This window comes from Lepidochelys olivacea (genome assembly GCF_965140295.1).
Source record: "Lepidochelys olivacea isolate rLepOli2 genome assembly, chromosome: 4".
Taxonomy (NCBI): domain Eukaryota; kingdom Metazoa; phylum Chordata; order Testudines; family Cheloniidae; genus Lepidochelys; species Lepidochelys olivacea.
In genome coordinates, this window is record NC_140414.1 from 19213375 (window position 1) to 19232443 (window position 19069).

At 40.0% G+C, this 19069-nt stretch overlaps 1 protein-coding gene across 3 annotated transcripts in view; it reads right to left on the reverse strand.

The window, feature by feature from the left end:
* Positions 1–7531: 7531 nt before the first annotated feature.
* Positions 7532–19069, reverse strand: part of MOB1B (MOB kinase activator 1B) — a gene marked incomplete at its 5' end in the record, with an annotated part of 84192 nt that continues 72654 nt past the window's right edge. For all 3 annotated transcript variants that reach the window (XM_084626345.1, XM_084626344.1, XM_084626343.1), the window contains one exon: positions 7532–18491. In XM_084626345.1, the coding sequence (XP_084482471.1) occupies positions 18414–18491 (78 nt within the window). In that variant the 3' untranslated portion in view covers positions 7532–18413. The remainder of the gene's footprint in view (positions 18492–19069) is intronic.

The following is a 19069-nucleotide window of genomic DNA, read 5'->3' on the forward strand; positions in this document are numbered from 1 at the left end:
AGACTCCAGCGAGAAACTGCTGAATTGGAATTCATTTGCAAATTAGATACTATTAATTTAGGCTTAAATAGAGACTGGGAGTGGCTAAGTCATTATGCAAGGTAGCCTATTTCCTCTTGTTTTTTCCTCCCCCCCTCCCCCCCAGATGTTCTGGTTTAACTTGGATTTAAACTTGGAGAGTGGTCAGTTTGGATGAGCTATTACCAGCAGGAGAGTGAGTTTGTGTGTGTATGGGGGTGGGGTGGGGGGTGAGAAAACCTGGATTTGTGCTGGAAATGGCCCACCTTAATTATGCACATTGTAGGGAGAGTGGTCACTTTGGATGAGCTATTACCAGCAGGATAGTGAGTTTGTGTGTGTGGTTTTTGGGAGGGGGGTGAGGGGGTGAGAGAACCTGGATTTGTGCAGGAAATGGCCCAACTTAATTATCATGCACATTGTGTAAAGAGTTGTCACTTTGGATGGGCTATCACCAGCAGGAGAGTGAATTTGTGTGGGGGGGTGGAGGGTGAGAAAACCTGGATTTGTGCTGGAAATGGCCCACCTGATGATCACTTTAGATAAGCTATTACCAGCAGGACAGTGGGGTGGGAGGAGGTATTTTTTCATATTCTCTGTGTATAAATAAAGTCTGCTGCAGTTTCCACGGTATGCATCCGATGAAGTGAGCTGTAGCTCACGAAAGCTCATGCTCAAATAAATTGGTTAGTCTCTAAGGTGCCACAAGTACTCCTTTTCTTTTTTGCGAATCACTGAATGGGCGCTCCAAGGGCAACGTGACCCACGCACCTGTTTTCAACTCAGTCCAGTTTTCCTGTAGCCCTTAGGGCGCACGCCCTTGCCAGTGCTGGGGGTGGGGCATTCACCACTTTGAGTTTTGGTGAGCAAAATTACCTTAAAAGGGTGTTTGTTTTCACACACCCATGACTCAGAAACCATTGATCAGATTTCCTTCCCTCTTTCCAAAATAATTCCCCTGTGGGCTGAGATCCACGATGGAAAAGTTTAGTCCCGAAAGGGAGTTTTTCAGACTGAAAACAGAGGGTTACAATGAAAGTTTAATTTAAGTCTTTCCATGAAGCATTTACAAATTTCCATTCCAGAACAATGTGACTTTCACTCGGTTAGTTGCCAAACAGCAGCAACCAGAGAAAGAAGATAAGTATCCTTTATTTCCCTACAGCAAATAGAAAAGACAGAAAGAAAAGATAGTGAAGAAAAAGTTATCTGGGGGCACCAGGTGAAGACCACGTTTAACTTCTTAACCTCTGATGGTGAAAAATCTTGAACTGCCAAAAACAGTGAGAGAATTGGCTAAAGTGTCCTTTGAAGCTATAGCAGTGTTTTGATCTTTACTTGTGACAAAGTTACATGATACTTCTTGGGCTCTAATACTGTGCCTAGAAAGAGTCAGCACTGGGTGTTTGGATGAGTTATAGTTTGGGTGCAGTCCTATCTAGAGTATCCCTGACAGGTGTTTGTCCAACCTGTTCTTAAAAATCTCAATGACAGAGATTCCACAGTCTCCCTACATACTTTGTTCCAGTGCTTCTGCTAGACAGTTTCTACTTTGAATATCTAACATTTATAAACAAGTGTAATGGCCTCAAATATAAATGTAAATCAAATTTAAATGTACTTTCTTACAGTCAGTCAGTCCTTTCTTACTGTGCTTCTTCCTGTTGTGCCCATGCATATTTCTCTGTGGAGCATATCTTTCTCAGAGTGGTTGATTGCACATCAAATAGCCATGAAAGTGTTTACCAGATGTATGGCTGCAGTTGTGCGCTGTACAAGCAGGATCCCTTTCAGCGATTAAACAATCAATACCATGTCATCCTTACTGCTGCTGGCAGCGGCACTATGTTAACAGCCGGGCAGCCAGCCAGCAGTTGCCGCTCTCCGTCTGCCCAGCTCTGAAAGCAGTGCCACCAGCAGCGGCACAGAAGTAAGGATAGCAAACCAGTAAAAGTGCATGCTGCTATTAGGACATGCCAGAAATTGCAGTTCTACCAGAGTCAATGTTGGAGCAAGGAAAAATCATGGGCATTTTTGATCATATTTCAAAAATCTTCCCAGACAGAGATTGGAAGAGCCCAAAAGAGGTCATATCCAGGAAAATCTGGACATATGGTAACCCTACTCCAACCCCAAACCTTCCAAATAAAACTGCTGGACTAACTGAATAGGTCACAACAAAATTAAATGCCTGACATCAGGACAGACATGAGGTAAGGCATGAAATAAGAGCAACAGTTATGTACTACCAGCTAAATTTAAGGCCTATGCAAAGACTCATTCTGTAGTATGTACTGGGATACCATAATCTCTTCTGAAGAGCTTTAGCTAAACCACCAAGTAGGGTAATTAAATTCCACATAAAGAAAAGGAGTACTTGTGGCACCTTAGAGACTAACAAATTTATTTGAGCATAAGCTTTTGTGAGCTACAGCTCACTTCATCGGATGCATTCAGTGGAAAATACAGTGGGGAGATTTATATACACAGAGAACATGAAACAATGGGTGTTTTGTTTGAAGTGAGCTGTAGCTCACGAAAGCTTATGCTCAAATAAATTGGTTAGTCTCTAAGGTGCCAAAAGTACTCCTTTTCTTTTTGCAAATACAGACTAACACGGCTGCTACTCTGAAACCTAAATTCCATATAGAGACCATTGTGAAAAGCTAAAATTCTCTCTCTCTAAATCTGACAAAAATTTACTGTATCTTACTACTTTAAATTCATAGAGATTTAGAAACTTCCAAATATGCAGAACACTAATTATCTATACTAAGTACTAAATACTAATTAATAGGTAGCAGGTTTAAAACAAACACAAGAAAGTATTTTTTCACGCAACACACCGTCAACCTCGAACTGCTTGCCAGAGGGTGTTGTGAAGGCCAATACTATAACAGGGTTCAAAAGGGAGCTAGATAGATTCATGGAAGAAGGTCCATCAATAGCTATTAGCCAGGATGGGCAGGAATGGTGTCCCTAGCCTCTGTTTGCCAGAAGCTGGGATTGGGTGACAGGGAATGGATCACTTGATGATAACCTGTCTGTTCATTCCCTTTGGGGCACCTGCCATTGGCCACTGTCAGAAAACAGATACTGGGCTTGATGGACCTTTGGTCTGACCTAGTATGGCAGTTCTTATGTTCTTATATTAAATCACCAAATGCAGCAGTCCTGATTCTGTGATTCCTTCCTATTACTGCCCACAACCTCAGTTCTGAAGTTTTGAATTTTAGGAATTCCTTAAGTCCTTTGAATATCTCCTAAGTATACATATACTGATATAATTAAATAGGGACAACTTGTGTGTAAGCATGGCTTAAGAGAGCTATTCAAATAGCAAAAGCTAACTCATAGTAAATTCTGTTGACTCTTAGAGATGCACTAACAGGATTGGGTTACCTAGTCAGCACAGATGCTAATGGACACACTTCAAATCCCACAAGATTTCAGTTACTCAAACCTTAGCAAACACAGCTGAAAGAAAGGAAGGAAAAACAAAATGTTATTATGGCAAACATAGTAATTCACTGTCCAGACTGGCATCCAGGCAACCAGTCACTATGAGAACTGAAAATAACAGCTGGCAGTCAGCAAGAAACAGACTATCAGAGGTAATGGGAAAATAATCAAGATTTATTTGAAATACTGTAGACATAACAAATACTAGTTGATGAAACGAGAAAAAAAAAAAAGGAAAAACTAAATTCTTCAAAGGATGCTGAGGGACTGAAAGAATTTATATTAGTGATCACAGAACCTTCATGTGTACCAAAGCCATCAAAACTGTACCTGGCTGAAGTCAGTAACGATATAAGCAGCCTAGAATGACTCAGGTTAACAACTGTGTCTTCAAAAACCCATCAACGTATGCATACATTGTTATTAAGGGCATAATTTTCAAAAACACCTAGTGATTTAGGAGCCTAGATCACATTTTCCAAAGTGATGTAAGTACTTTTGAAAGTCAATGGCACTTCCACTCCTAAATTATTTAATATTATTTCAAAGTTAGAGTGTTGCCTTAAATAACAGAATTTAGAGTAGCTCCAATAAGAGGGAAACATAACTTAAGGGCTGCAATATTGAACCTAGAACAATAGACTCCTGGTCCATGATTTGAACTCTGCGGTGCTATGGCAATAGAAATAATAAACAACAGCAACTACACTAGGCCAGAAGTGACTTTGCTTATATTAAACCTCCAAACTTGCCCACTGTGAACTAAATGTTTCCTGAAGCCTGATCAAACTGAGATTTGGCCAAGTGCTCAGGTGATTAAATAGAAGTGACTCCTGCTTCCTTAGGAAACCATTACAGACACTGGTCACGTTTTCTTTTTCAAAATTTGTTCAAGTGTGAAAGTTCTCTGTGTACAAATCTAGCAGCTGGAGTTAAAGTTCTTGACACAGACAACATGATCTATCTCCAATATTCAGGGGGTGGGTGGTGTATCAGACAATTTTTTTTTAATGATAATGTAAATATGGCTTTATGGTGAGGTATCATCCTTGAGCATTTGGAATACAGTAAATCTTGAGTGCTTAGATTCATTCAGGACACAGATTACTTTACCTCATTTGATCTTCTTAGCCTCAAAATGCTCCTAGATAGGCCACTTAAAATACACGTGTGACCTGTTGTGAAATCAATGTCAAAAGTTGAGATGTTATCAGTGAGTCTTTTAATTCTTAGGAAAGAAATGTTACAGATTTTATTTCAAAATTTTGTAACATTATTCTGTCTGTTAACTTGGATACATCTTGCATGAAGATACAGCATCTAAAAATGGAATAAAATACTTGGCCTCCTGTACATGCAGTTTTTCAGGAAGGTACTTATTTTTGCAGTTTTTTTGCTGACCCCAATAGTTGGATTTGTTGAGAGATGCATCCAGATGCTGAAGTCTGTAAATTAAATGCTAAAATCTTATGTGCAATTGATTCCTACAGAAGGAAGTTTTACTGAAGGGATTACAAAAGGACAGATGGATTAAAATAGCATTATGGTTTTAAGTAGCTCTCTTGTATACTTCCTATGAAAGCTGTTTAAATGGTTGCATATTGGCTCCTTTTGGAAAGCTCCATGCAGCCTTTAGTTTAAAGCTTACAGGTTAGGGTTCTTAAGCGTATACAACAATTTAAATTGAGCATCTAACACAATTTGGATTCAAACAAAATGAGATTAAGAACATTTGTTTAGAATGTCATTGCAGAAAACATTAAAATCCCTAACACTGCAGACTCTGTCCTAAAAAATTTGTTTCCTAATGAATGGCTGTGATGCTGGCGTCAACTCTCATCAAAACTGTTGGCTCAGCTGAAAACTGACAAACTCACAGCTGGAAGTCAGGCCAATCCACTTGTGTGTTAGCAGAAGATCAAAAGAGGCTGTCAAATGTATGTGAATGTTTGGTGTTTAAATTTCATAAAATTAATGAGATTTTTCATGCATTATTTTCACTTTTCTGTATCTTGTTAATATTTTCAATGGTATATGACCCTCAATATCTAAAATAACCCTCCAAACATGAAAGAAACCTTGTGTAATGCAAATTAAGTACTTTTATCAGAAAGATCACTTCAAAGTGAGTGGTCAGTGTGGAGCATTCAGAGTTCAAAGACTCTAAAAGCAACTGTTTCTCACCACCATCAAAGAAAAAAAAACATATGATAGCTATAAATATGGATATAAAGGAAAATCCTTCATCTCTGGACTGTTTGAATTCTAACAGGGCAGAATAACTGAATGAGAAGATGGAGATTCCCCAGAATGATTCTGGGTAGCCCTGAGAGACTTTTGGGAAATTGGCAGATTACTGTATCTCTGCTACCATCTGGGATTAGAGACTGTGACTCACCTGTACATATTTTTACCTGCTTTAACCACTCAATAACTTTCATTTCTTTTTCTTAGGTCATAAAACTTTAGTTAGTTTACTACAGAATTGGCTACCAGCATTGTTTTGGGTGTAAGATCTAGAATGCAACTCAATCTGGGTGTGTAACTGGTCTCGTGGGAGTAACCTGGAATTTTTGTGTGTGTAAATGACCATTTATCATATAGTCCATCTTGCCTGGGTGGCAAGACACACTAGAGTTTCTAAGGGGACTGTCTGTGACTCCAATATAAAATTATTGTAAGACTTTAGGAGTTCATATTTGTTAGTGTCTTGGGGAAAACTAATTATAGAACATACCACCAGTTTGGGGTGTCTGCCCTGCTTTTGACAGTCTGCCCAGAGGAAGGCACTCATGATTGTGAGCCACTCCAGACAGCGTGAAAATGACATCAAAGCATGGGATGATAAAGGATGTCTCCAAGGGGCAGTCATGTAGTTACCACTTAAGATTCATCAAGACAAATCCTAGAATCCATGAGTCACATGTAGGTGGTTAGTTGTGAAAATAATCAACTCTTTCTGAAGGCACAAAATTTGAGAACGTTATATAAACCCAGGTGTACAAAAGGAACTACATAAGACAATATATCTGGCTAGCCACTTAAGATGACCAACTTTCTTGTGCAATTCCAGTACTAGTTAATATATGGGCTATGATTTGTCATTTTCTGTTTATTTTTTAGTGTCCGTGATTTGTTATTCTTATTCTTGTAAAATTAATTAATTTGACAAATATTTATTATCTGTAGTATGGTAGTGCCTAGAGGCCCCACAGGAGATGGGGGCTTCATTGTGCTAGACAACATACATACATAGTAAGAGGCAATCCCTACCTCAAAGAGTTTACAATGTAAATAGACAATACAAAGGGTGGAGGAAGGGAAGCATTCTTGTTAGCTGGGATTACATGGGTGGGTAGGGAAGAGGGGAGTGGTCAGGAAGTTGGAGTACTGCAAGGGGTAGGATGCCACAAGGCTTTGGAACCCAAGACATATGTCTGCTGTCATGCTTAGCCGTGGGCAAAGGGAAGGTGATGTGGCTTGCATGGAGTAGAAGCGTTATGAAAAGTAAAATCTTAAATCTCAGATTAGTGCACAAACTGAATACATTTTGGGAATGTGTATTGTTCTAATTTTATAAAATGCATGGCTATGATTTAAATGACAATCTGTATTAAATAATCTATGTAACACAGCTTTCAAAATGACTCCAGTAGAGATGCCAACATTTCAGATAATGGGCCATTAAGTCTTATCAAGTGGTACAGTGCAGAGTTCAAATTGCATTTTGGGTTTCTCCCACTTTTTCTAAGTTACCATTTCAAACCATGCAATAAGGAAAGGAGAGGACATCAGGTTCTTTTATTGCTATTGGGTCTGCCTGTAACACAAATATTCACAAATTCAAGTAGGGTAATTACAAAAATCTAATTTGTAGGAGGAACGTTCATGTGTGTACAATATACAGCTATATAACTAACTGAGTTCTATCTACAAATCAGAAATATAAATTAAACATGTCTGGGAAGAAAAAAGACAATCATGGTCAAACATAGCTATTTATTTTTTTCCTTATAAACAGCATTCAATTTCTTATTGAAAAAACCTAGAATTTAAATATTTTTTCATCCCATCACATACAGCAATCTGTATACATTATTTACATCTCTCAAATAAACATGTTGCAGATTTTCAGACATTCAACTTCTTTTCTAATCAAAAGCTGTTTTGATCTAAAACTAAAATACCAATCAATAAAGACTACAAACTGAAGCAATATTGGCACGGTTAGCTTACAGTACGGATTCCCATGTTGCATTTAATATTTTACACCTATTTTTTCTTCCAGCTGCTTTAAGATGTATAAAGAAGTGAATATGAAGGTTACAGTGTTGCTTTTGCAATATCCTTTTGCCTCCAGCAATTAATTTTTATTCAAACCTTATTCACTTTTATTGCATTCATCTCTCACCTCCATTGCACATCAAGGTATTGCTTCCAGTGGTAGTATTTAGCAATACAACTCCAGCATATAGGAAGAATCAAAACAGCAAAGAATTAAGTGTTCCCTCCAAGACTTGTGTCCCAAAATGTCCTTAGTTGCACATGTACAAAAATAATGAGTACAGTTTAATGGCTATCAAAATTAGTTTCCCCTAAAAATACAGTAATCTATGAAGAACAATTTAAGGAGAGTTCTTAAAACAAAAATGAGGTTTTTGAAATTTAGTCATTTTGCAGTCTTCAGTTGTTAAGAGGAAATTATACTTAAAAAGGAGAAAAAATGTGCGTAATACTCTCAATGTCCATGTTAGTTATCTACTAAAAAGATAAAACATCAAAACTTTTACACAGTTTTAAAACCTCAACATTAGAGGTGCTAGTGATTCAGTTTGGAAAACTCAAATGAAGTTACCAATCAAGAAAACAAGGCTCTAAATAATGGTGGGAGTTTTCTAGTGGAAGAAACAGGCAGGTCTATATTCATGCTGCACCTTTAACAGTTCAGCTGAAAACTGTTGTTTTGCATACAATAACATAGCACTCCAAAAAAAAAAAAAAATCACCAGTGTTGGCTCGCACAAAAAACACCTCTAAATGAAATATTTTTAATAAAACTATGTATGGTGATTCAGGGAAAGGGGGCTAAGAAAGAAAAAGGAGGAATCTGGAAGGTAAAGAAAGTCAATAGCAGCAAATAGGCGTCTTATACCTGTGAAGTGAGTTTCAGAGAGTGTTCCGTTCCAAAATATTAAATAGACAACAGTACCCCTCTGTTTTCTATCAAGGTAAATGCAAAAGTTCAAAGTTCTACATTGCATAGTAAGCAGTAAAATAAACTGGAGACACTTGCAAACAGGCTATCTGCCCCCTTTAAAAATTGTTTTCTTTCTCCCCCTCTACCATGTTGGACATCAAATCAGCTACCAGCAACAGTCGGATGTGGCACATCTTCTCCACTTGTGCAGTTAACTTGAATCCCTGACTTGACTATGAAAGTCTGTGATTAGAATTTATCTACCATCCTAATTGCGTAAATTCCCTGGACCAAATTCACCTCTGGCATAAGATAGCAGAACACAACTAACAGAGTATGCCAGCAGTGATCTCTTCTCAAGGTAGATTACTTCCTGAAGTTACCACGCAAATCACCGATATAATCAAACACGCTGGTAGCTGCAATATAGCAAAACCTGTTTAAAACCTTATTAAACTGTAAGGCCTTAACCTATACTGGGAGCATAACCAGGTCAGTTGTGGCTTGCATGGTTCTGCTCCCGGTGTCAACAAGGCCTAACGCTCCAATGTTTAATATCAAAACAATGAAATATCTAACAGAGTATCCCTTTATAACATGGATCTAGACTAGTGTTGTGGTTTGTTCTGTTTTTTATAAGATACTGTTCTGTTACCAAGTTTACTAGAGTCCAGCTGAGTTTAAAAACCAAGATGAATTTTGCTTAATATTTTGATGTGCCCATGCTCTACAAGTGTAAACACACTCAATTCTGGTCCCAAGTCTTTTGCAAAAATATTTGAAAATTAAAATCTTAAAGTATAATACAAAAAGGGATACTCTATCCTATGCACTGCATTAGTATCTTAGATGCTATTATCTTCAAGATTAGTATAATTAAAGTATATTCCAACAGCTTTCTTTCAGACAGTGATCTCCAAGCTTTTATTACATATCTAGAAGTAGTGCTAAAAAAAGGTTTCCACCAACTTTTTTTCACAATCCACATTTCATACTTCCCATATGCTACTCAAGTCTCAACTTCAAAAGGTTTGTCTTCCCTGTTCAAAGAAGATGTAGTTTTAAGAGCCAAAACTATCTATATGAACAGTGACAGAATTAATGGCTTTCTAGATGCCAAGTAACAAACACAGCAGAAGAATAAGATGCCCATGTAAGACTAATATTCTACATATTAATTCTAATATTTGAGAGTGTGAACTGCAGAAGAGTGTCCTGAATTTTCATAGCTGCTGTTTTAAAATTGAGATCAAATATCCAAAGTGAGAAGGCAGACTGCCAAAATAAATACAGCTACTGCTCAGCTACGGTCTGCAAATCCCTGCTTTTAAGTTTTGGATTCTTCAGTTATAGCTTTCTACTCTATTTCTGATTAGACCATATAAAAACACCTTTTACTGCTCCATGCATTTTTTAAAAATTATTTACCGTGCCTGCAAGCCCTCAATAGAGAATGCTAATCCAAATAATCACAAGTAAATTGTTTTTTGAAGGGGCTTTCCGGTTAACACTGTTCTCATTTAGATATACAGCAAAGCATTGACTACGGCCATGTCTACATTACAAACTTACATCAGCATACAGCTGCTGCAGTTAGTACATCGCTTGTGTGAGCGCATATGGGGCTCGTTGTGTTAGCAGAGCGTGTAGTCACCAGGAACACTTGTATTGATGCATAAGTATCCCATTGTGCAACTCGCCACCATCCGGTGCACTTTTAGGCAGTTTTGACAATGTTTGATGGGGCAGAAATGAGTTGTACAGGGTAACTGGAAGCATGGGGTCAACTTTCCAATTTGCAACGGTCTCCATCCCATAGCACCACCTGTATCCCATAATTTTGAAGACTTTTTTTTCAAAATCCCACAAACCCGTGTGGCTCTCCTTGCTGTCTGCCATCTCTGACAAAAGCATGGATCCTGAACACCTCTGCACTATTTTAATGAGTATTGCAAGCACAGGGTGCACGATCCTGCAGTAAGTGCAGAACCAGAAGAAGAGATGCAGGGAACATGATGATTCCTTGGACGACAGATTGCTGTGGGACACAGCGAGAACCAATTCAAGGTTCTTGTTGGCATTCACGGAGCAGCTGCAAATGGTGGAGCACTGCTTCAAGGCCCAAGAAACAAGCACTGACTGATGGGATTGCATCATAATGCAGGTCTGGGATGACAAGCAGTGGCTGCCAAATTTCAGATGTGCAAGGCCACATTCCTAGATCTGTGTGCTGAGCTCACCCAAGCCCTCCAGTGCAGGGACACCAGAATGAAAGCTGCACTGACAGTGGAGAAGTGAATGGCGACTGCACTGTAGTAACTTGCAATGCCAGATTGTTACTGGTCAGCTGGGAATTAATTTGGAGTCAGGAAATCCACCAAGTGGGCAGTTGTGATATAAGCATGCAAGGCCATTAATCACCTCCTGCTAAGCAGGACTGTGACACTCTACAATGTGGAGAACATAGTGGATGGTTTTACAGCAATGGGGTTCCCAAAGCGCAGTCAAGCGACAGACGGCACGCATATCCCTGTTTTGGGACCAGACTACCTTGCTACAGAGTACATCAACAGAAAGGCTACTTTTCTATGGTTATGCAAGTACTGGTGGATCACCAGCGATGCTTCACCATCAGTGTGGGCTGGTCAGGGAAGGCGCATGATACTTGCATCTTTAAGAACACAGAACTGTTCAGAAAGCTGCAAGCAGGGACTTACTTTCTTGACTGGTGGATTACCATTGGGAATGTTGAAATGCCAACAGTGACCTGGGCAACCCAGCCTCATCCTTGCTCCCTGGGCTTATGAAGCTGTATGCCAGCCATCTTGACAGCACCAAGGAATGCTTCAACTACCAGCTCAGCAGGTGTGGCATGACAGTTGAATGTGCCTTTGGATATTTGAAGGGACGCTGGCGTTGTTTACTCACAAGATTTGATCTCAGTGAGAAAAATATCCCAATGGTTATAGCTGCCTCCTGTGTCCTGCATAATATCTGTGAAGCAAAGGAAGAAAAGTTTCTGCCAGGGTGGAGGTGGAGCAGGTGTCTATTGAATTTGAGCAGCCAGATACATGGACTGTTAGAAAAGCTCAATGTGGCGTTATATGGCTCAAGGAGGGTTTGAAAGACCATTTTAATAGTGAGCCAGGGTAATGTGTGTTGTAGTAATGTAGTCTGTTTAGCCCTATTCTTTTGCAGTCCAGAAGGAATTGTGAGGTGATTGCTGTATATGCAGAAATATAACATTGTTAATGCACCTATTAATTTTGTTTGTGAATGATCTTATGAGTTGTGTGATACTGTGCAGTAACACGTAATGGTCGCTTTCAGAACTGTGAATATCAGCCAGTACACACTGTGAACTAATAAAGATCAATTATGTTCCAACTAATAGAATTTTATTCTGTAACAAAATCTGGACTAAAAAAACAAAAATTCTGGCATTTCAAAACCAAATACATTTAAAACTTAATAAAAACTCAATAAATTAAGAGAACAGAACTTATGAAGGGGAAAGAACATTCATGTCCATTTCAGCTACACATACACAAACTGTGGCTTTCACACGTCAGCACATGTGACGTTGTGATGATCCTTAATGTCATCCAGGGTGGAGTGCTAGGGGTAGTGCAGCAACCCATGCTGCCACGTGGAATGTGGTGCGGGGGGGAGGTAGAGGAAGGTTCCGATAGTGAGGTCTCAATGGGCTGCAAAGGTAGGTGAGCCCAGGATTGTTGGTGCACCTGCAAGTACACCAGAGTCTTCAGCAGCTCTGTTTGTTGCCTGCGAAGCCCCATTATGTCCCGGTGCATCTTCCGCTTCTTTTCCTGGGCTTTTCTCCTCTACGCTCTAGACTGTCTGCAATGTTCATCCTCCAGTGCCTGTGCTCACAGTCCGCTTTGTCACTGGCTTATAGGATCTCACTGAACACGTCGTCCTAAGTCCTCTTCTTTCTCTTCCTTATCTTGCTCAGGCGTTCCACAGGTGTGGAGGGGAGACCCTGAAGGCCACAATGGCAGCAGATGCAGATAAAACACAGAGGTATCATTGCCATGTATTCGCTACGGAAAGTGAAACTTAACATGCTGAACTCGCTCCCTTTGCTCCCCAAAAGTTTTAAGCACTACATTCTCACTTCTGCTTGGATTGTTTGAGCATGGTGCTTGTCACAGCACCTGCCCTGCTGAGCCTGGGGAAACGAGGAGGGAATTGCTCAACTGCATGATTCTAGTAGTACAGGCCAATGGCAATGAATACTGGCACCATTTTCCACAGGCGGTGATGACTTTACTTAGTATCTCACTCCTGAGGGTAACAGAGGCAGAGAGAGCACAGCTGCTGCTGGTGTCCAGAAGCTGCCCAGGCCCGTATGCTGCTAGCCTGCGTACTACAATGGTACCTGCTAAAGTTATCACTGATTGGCGTGGGTAAGTGTCCTACCGTGGCAGTAGAAATAAGGCTGCCATCCCTAGAAACCTTTGGCACAGGATTGCAGAGTTCCTCCATGAAAGTTTCATTGAGATCTCCACAGGATTCAAGGACATCCCTGCGCGCACAAATAAACTGCTCTGTATGCCACCCCCCCTCACAACTCTAGAGGGGACGGAAAAGCAGATAGCAACGCTGCCTCTCTCGGTTGTACCACTCCCTCTTCTAGCACACGTAAATTAATGATAACTCAAAAGATGTGCCCTGCTACTTTGAGGTGGGGGGCATCTCTGTTATTGAAAATTAAACTACACATTTATCTGAGCTTTCTTCCCCTACATCGGGCTCTCCTGTGCGAAACTGGCTGGACTGCGCTGCAGTCAAAAACAGGTCCTGGCTCGCTGTGCAGCTGGATCCCCCCTGTTGTCTGTCCCCCATTCTTCTCCTCCTCTTCCTTGTCCACCACCTCCTCCTCACTGTTCATGGCGTGGGTCTGTGACTCAGGCTCCTCAGACGTATCCATGGTGCTTTCAGAGAGGGGGGTGATTTCTCCACCAAATACAGCATGCAGCAATTTGTAAATGCGGCAGGTCTGTGGCTTGGCAATGGATTGATTGTTGATGGCCTTCTGGTATGCCTGCCACAGCTCCTTGGCTTTCCTGTGGCACTGCTGCTGGTCCCTGCTATACCCCTTCTCATGCATCCCCTGAGCAATCTGCTCATAGATGTCCACATTTCTACCGCTAATTCGGAGCTGTGCCTGCACAGCCTCGTGTCCCTGAAGGCCCAGGAGATCCAATACCTCCTGTGTACTCCAGGCAGGAGCACATCCGGAGCATGTAGGCAGCAGCATCAGCTGGGCAGTTCCGATGAACAATGGAGAGCTGCTAGGTGTGCTCGCCAAGCCAGAAAAAGGAATGTCAAAAATTAATGGGGCTTTAAAAGGTGCGAGTTGGGGAGAGACGCTTCTGGCCTCTGTGCCACCTGAGCAGCAGAATTCACAAGGGTGATCAGTGTGGGGCAGCTGCTGGAGGACAATAACAGTCACATAAATAACACAGTGTCTACACTCACAGTGCGTCGACCTAATCCTATCAACCATAGCTCTACACCACTCGGGGAGGTGGTGTTATTAAGCTGGCATAGCAGGGAACTTATGTCATCAGGAGCCACATTTAAGTGAAGACATTTGCACAACGAGGTCAACGTATGGTGCCTTTTGTCAACATAACTTTGTAGTGTAGACCAGGCCAAAGTCTAGTGCCTTCTAGAGATGCAAGAAGATTACCAATTGTCAAAATATTTTTCCTCTTGCCAGAAGCATAATCTGCACACTGAACACCCACACTGACCAGTAAACCAATACTGATTACAATAAGCTCAGCAAAGCAGTTTTCAGTGGAAATGAAAATTAATGACGCAGATGCCGTTAGCTATTAAAAGCAGCACCACTTACGCCTCCATACAATTAAAAGCCTGTCAGTGTATTTCCATTACAAGCCCCCAGTTTTCAGCTATAAAACATTCTTCAGACTGAAGCGAAGCATAAAAGGCCACAGACCCAAGAGCAATTAAAAAATTTAGTTTTCTTCATGTCTGAAATGCATTAGAACAGTTTGTTCAGTTTAAGTTTTAGGGGGTGACTCTGCCATCTGAATAGTCAGATGGATGCCTTTATGTGCCCCGGTAATTCAAAAGAAAAAGGCTTCAGAGCCATTTAGTCTGTTGAGTTAATTATCCAGGAACTAAAAAGACCCTCGGACCATAACAGATCTACAGTTAATTATAGCTAGAGTTCTGAAACTGGATTTAGTATTTGGATCAGTTGTCTACCCCATCCCATACACATGAATAGCTTCCAAGGAGCCCCCAAATGCAAGGAAATAAAATATTGAGACCAATACTCAGGCATCGACTTGTGCAACTCAGCCTAGATAAGTATTGAGTTCCCTATGATCTTACTTAACATGGAAGACCAAGAGCAGCCCCTTTTATGTGCACAGCACAGTTTGCTAGGAGGGGGAGGCATAGGGAACCTCTTTCTCCAACACTTGAATGAGACATGGGGGGACTGGTTCTTGCACAAGCCAGTATACCACAGCCTCAGAGTGGGCATGTTCTGACACTAGGGAGTGCATTCAGACGTACAGCCAGCTACTGCATGCACTGCTGCTGAAGCACATCCAAGCTGCCCTTGCTGTGGACTCCTGCAGTAAATTACACATTGCTAAGCTCTTCCTAATACTGGCCCAGAGCCTATAAACTCTAGGAACAGTGAGTTAGTAAAACGTCAGGTGTGAATATTTCAGTTGTCGGAAAATAAATTGTGTTCATACCCTTTTTACTTCTTTCTGATGTAGGAAGAGCTCAAAGATCTTCTTCCCAAGACCAGGTAAGATTTTGTTTTTTTCATATAAGGGAGAGACTGGAACATCAGCAATTGAGAGAGGAGGAGATTTTAGTCTGATTTTTTAAACCTGTTTTTTGTTCAAATATGTGAAAGAAAATCAATCTGTGTGAAAGATTCAAACACCTTGACCCTTCAACTGTGGGCTCAGAAAGCTCCCACTCCGGTTTTTCAAGGAGGCTTCCAGAAAAAACAGGAAGCCACGACCTAATATTTCTAATATAAGAGAGCAAAAGAATGGCAGCTGCTTCTCCTTTTCACCCCATTTTTTGGGAACATCTTTCAGACCTAGATATATCACAAAGAAGGAAAAAAAGACACAAACCCAATTGCTTCCCCCACCCCTTGGCAGCTTGTCTTTAAGGCCAATAAAACCCTGTGCTGTAATTTGACCTGTAAATCCAAGATATAGATCAGCTAACATACACCCAAGGGATTTGTATATCTTAAAGAAATGTTCTGATGAAGCTGAGGGAATGTCTGAATGTTAAATTATAATTTTAACTTTTCTGCTGCTATCAATTGCCGCCATACTAGTGTAATCAATTGTAAGATACAACGTGAGCGTGACTTACCTGAGCTTCCCTTACTAATTTGTAACAGCTATCTAAAACGTGGTCTTTCTATACAGGAGAAGCAATGAACAGAGTATCAGGGCAGTTTGCTAGTCCATAGCTGGATTCCCAGAACTATGCTTAGTTCAAGTAACAAATAAGGTTACGATATCAGTAATCAGTTAAGCAAACAAAAAGTCAGCTAATATCAGCTTTTGCTACACTAGAAATCTTTTGCCCAATTGGAGGATATTTGTTTAGGTACAAGATTGTTTTCAAGCTTCAGATGATTTGGCTCAGTAAGTAAGTAATAGTAAAGCAATGGAGTTTCCTATTTCAAGAATGTGGGCCTGACTTCCAAAATTAAGTGTGTATGTAATCTGTATATGCAAATACCACTTACATCCGCATGCACAAATGGCCAGTTACAAATTTTGCAGGCTCTTTGCATGTGTAATTGTGTTTTTCCATACATAATTACCCACTCCTAACTATCAAAGTCAAAAATGTGTGTCAAGCAGAGGTGTGTGAAATGTTTGTATGGTTTCAGGATATCCTGCAATACTTCTATTGTTCTGTCACAAACTGTAAAAATCTAAAGATCACCAAGGTTCAAGAGCCATGCTAGTGTGTAATAATAATAGCTAGTTCTTTTATAGTGCTTTTCATCTTTAGCTCTCAAAGTACTTTACAAAGGAGGTCACTATCATGGATCAATTTACATCTTTGCATCAAAATCATGTAAAATCTGTGGTTCTGCTAAGTTATGATGCAAGAGCAAGTGAAAACTGGCTACTTTTTCATTTTGAGACTTGGCACCTAGATACCGATGATACTATGGGGATGGCACATTACAAATGTGTAAGACAAATGTATTTGAAATCAAAATTTGACAGATACAAAGATACACAGATTGAAAGCAAAGACACGTTCCATATGAATTTCTGAGACGGAACCCCCTGAGTTTCACATAGCTATAGCACAGCTATATGTCCAAATAGTAGTCTGTGGACCACTGGCGGGTGGTCAATGGAAATGTCTTGCCACATGGTACTGGTTCTCCCAGTTTCCAGTTTGAGAGAAACTGGACCAGAAAGGGAGGGAGATATGAAATAAAAGAAAAAGGAGACTGTGTAATTGTTTTCTCAAAAAGAACAAAAGCACTTGCCGCACTAAAAACAGCTAAAAATATACAAATATTACTTAATATAACTTTCCCCAAGTAAACAATTGCTGTAGTTGCCACAGAGACCTCATACAATTATGAACAAGACGGGCTGTGGGCCTTCTGACTGCAAATAGAAAGTGGTCCACAAGACAATCTTTCTACAAAGAGATGTTCTCTTCTGGAAAAGCTTGAGAATCTGAGCTCTAATCTCGAGTTAGCTTTTTACTGTTCATGTTTAAATGGCATCACTCCAGTGGATTTAAAACAAGATTTTTCTTAATATTACTTGTGTGTCATTTTTGATGATGAATAAATAGATCCTTCCTTCTCACTGAAGATACTTTTGCAAATTGGTTGGCTCATTTGGGAAATGCTAGGAAACTTTATTAAAGGAAGTAATGTACTTTACAGTACATTAGGCTGGCCTGAGTTGATATTTATATTAACAAAATAAATATAAGTAATAAGGAAAGCAAAACTACAGTGGAATGGAGAGCCAGCCCTCTGCTATCCTGGGTTGTCCATGATTTTAAAATCTTTATCATTTAGGTGTGGTGACTAGGACATGATCTGAAGTGTCACCATCGCTATAATTTTTCATTTTTACTTTTTTTGTTTTTTTAGAAATACCTAGTTTTGAGAAGCTTTATATTAATCTTTTTTAATGGTGATACTTTGTATTAAAAGCTGGAGATCACGGATTTAAGTAAGTTATGGCTTTTGTACTTTAAGCATATATATTCTAAACCAAGCATCAGTAAGTGTCCTGGGTAGGTTATATTTTCTGTTTCCAGCAATGTTCAGTATTGTGTGTGCTTTGCACCTCAGAAGTGAGTCTGCCAAGGCACTTAGAGAATGTAAGTTTTTTAGGGACTTAGTGAGAATGGGCTACAATTGACACAAAAGAGAACCCATCCATCAGCAGTGTCAAATCCCCCAACAAGCATACTTCCTTTATAAACACTCAAAATCTACTAAAAATCCACAATGAGAAAAAAAAGCCATTTACTGCATGTCCCTAAAAGACAAAGATTTCCCCTAATAAAAGCACAAAGAGTGGATCTTGGCTGCCTGTAAAAACAGAACAAGGTTTTGTTTTGTTTTCAAAACAGAACAAAACAAACAAACAAAAACCCCAGAAATACCACACGCTTGCTATTTGCACAAATCCACTTCCTTTTATCTATCCTTAGAGGTCAGTTTTTCAATCAGTTCTTGAAGTGGAGCCAGTTCTCTTCTGTCAATAAGGTTGAATTCCTGTAGAAAGGGGGCGAGGGAAGGGGAGAGAACAACATTTTACTTGCACAGACAATGTCATGTTAGTACCAGCTTTACATTTAATTATAAAGTTACCCTGCAGTTTGCAATCGTCCAGGCTTACCTGTTAGCCATTTTCAACATCTAGGTAGCTGGTTCAAATCCAATCTAGGTCACTAATGACTAAATATGGTTACCATCAACAGAAGGCTATTCAGCAGTCTATGTGAAATGAATTAGTGTGTTCAATAAAGTGCCTGGTAGAGCTATATTCCAAAAAAAGATTTTACTTCACACTCAGTAAACTCCCTTCTCAGATCCTGTTCTGTATTAAGGCCATTCAACAATGCAGCTCAGACAGTTGTTCCCCTTTTATAACTTCTAAAGGGCCACCTCCTTGGTGGAAAAACAGTAGAAGCCAGTAAATGCACTCTTTGCAGCTTGATTTCAGAGTTTTCTTCTTCTACTGGCTGTGAATTAAGGTTTTCTTTGGTACTTGTCTGTTTTGTGGAAACATGTCATAATCCATTGTTGCAATCTGTTAATACTTATAGCAATAATTATACACTGGAATACAA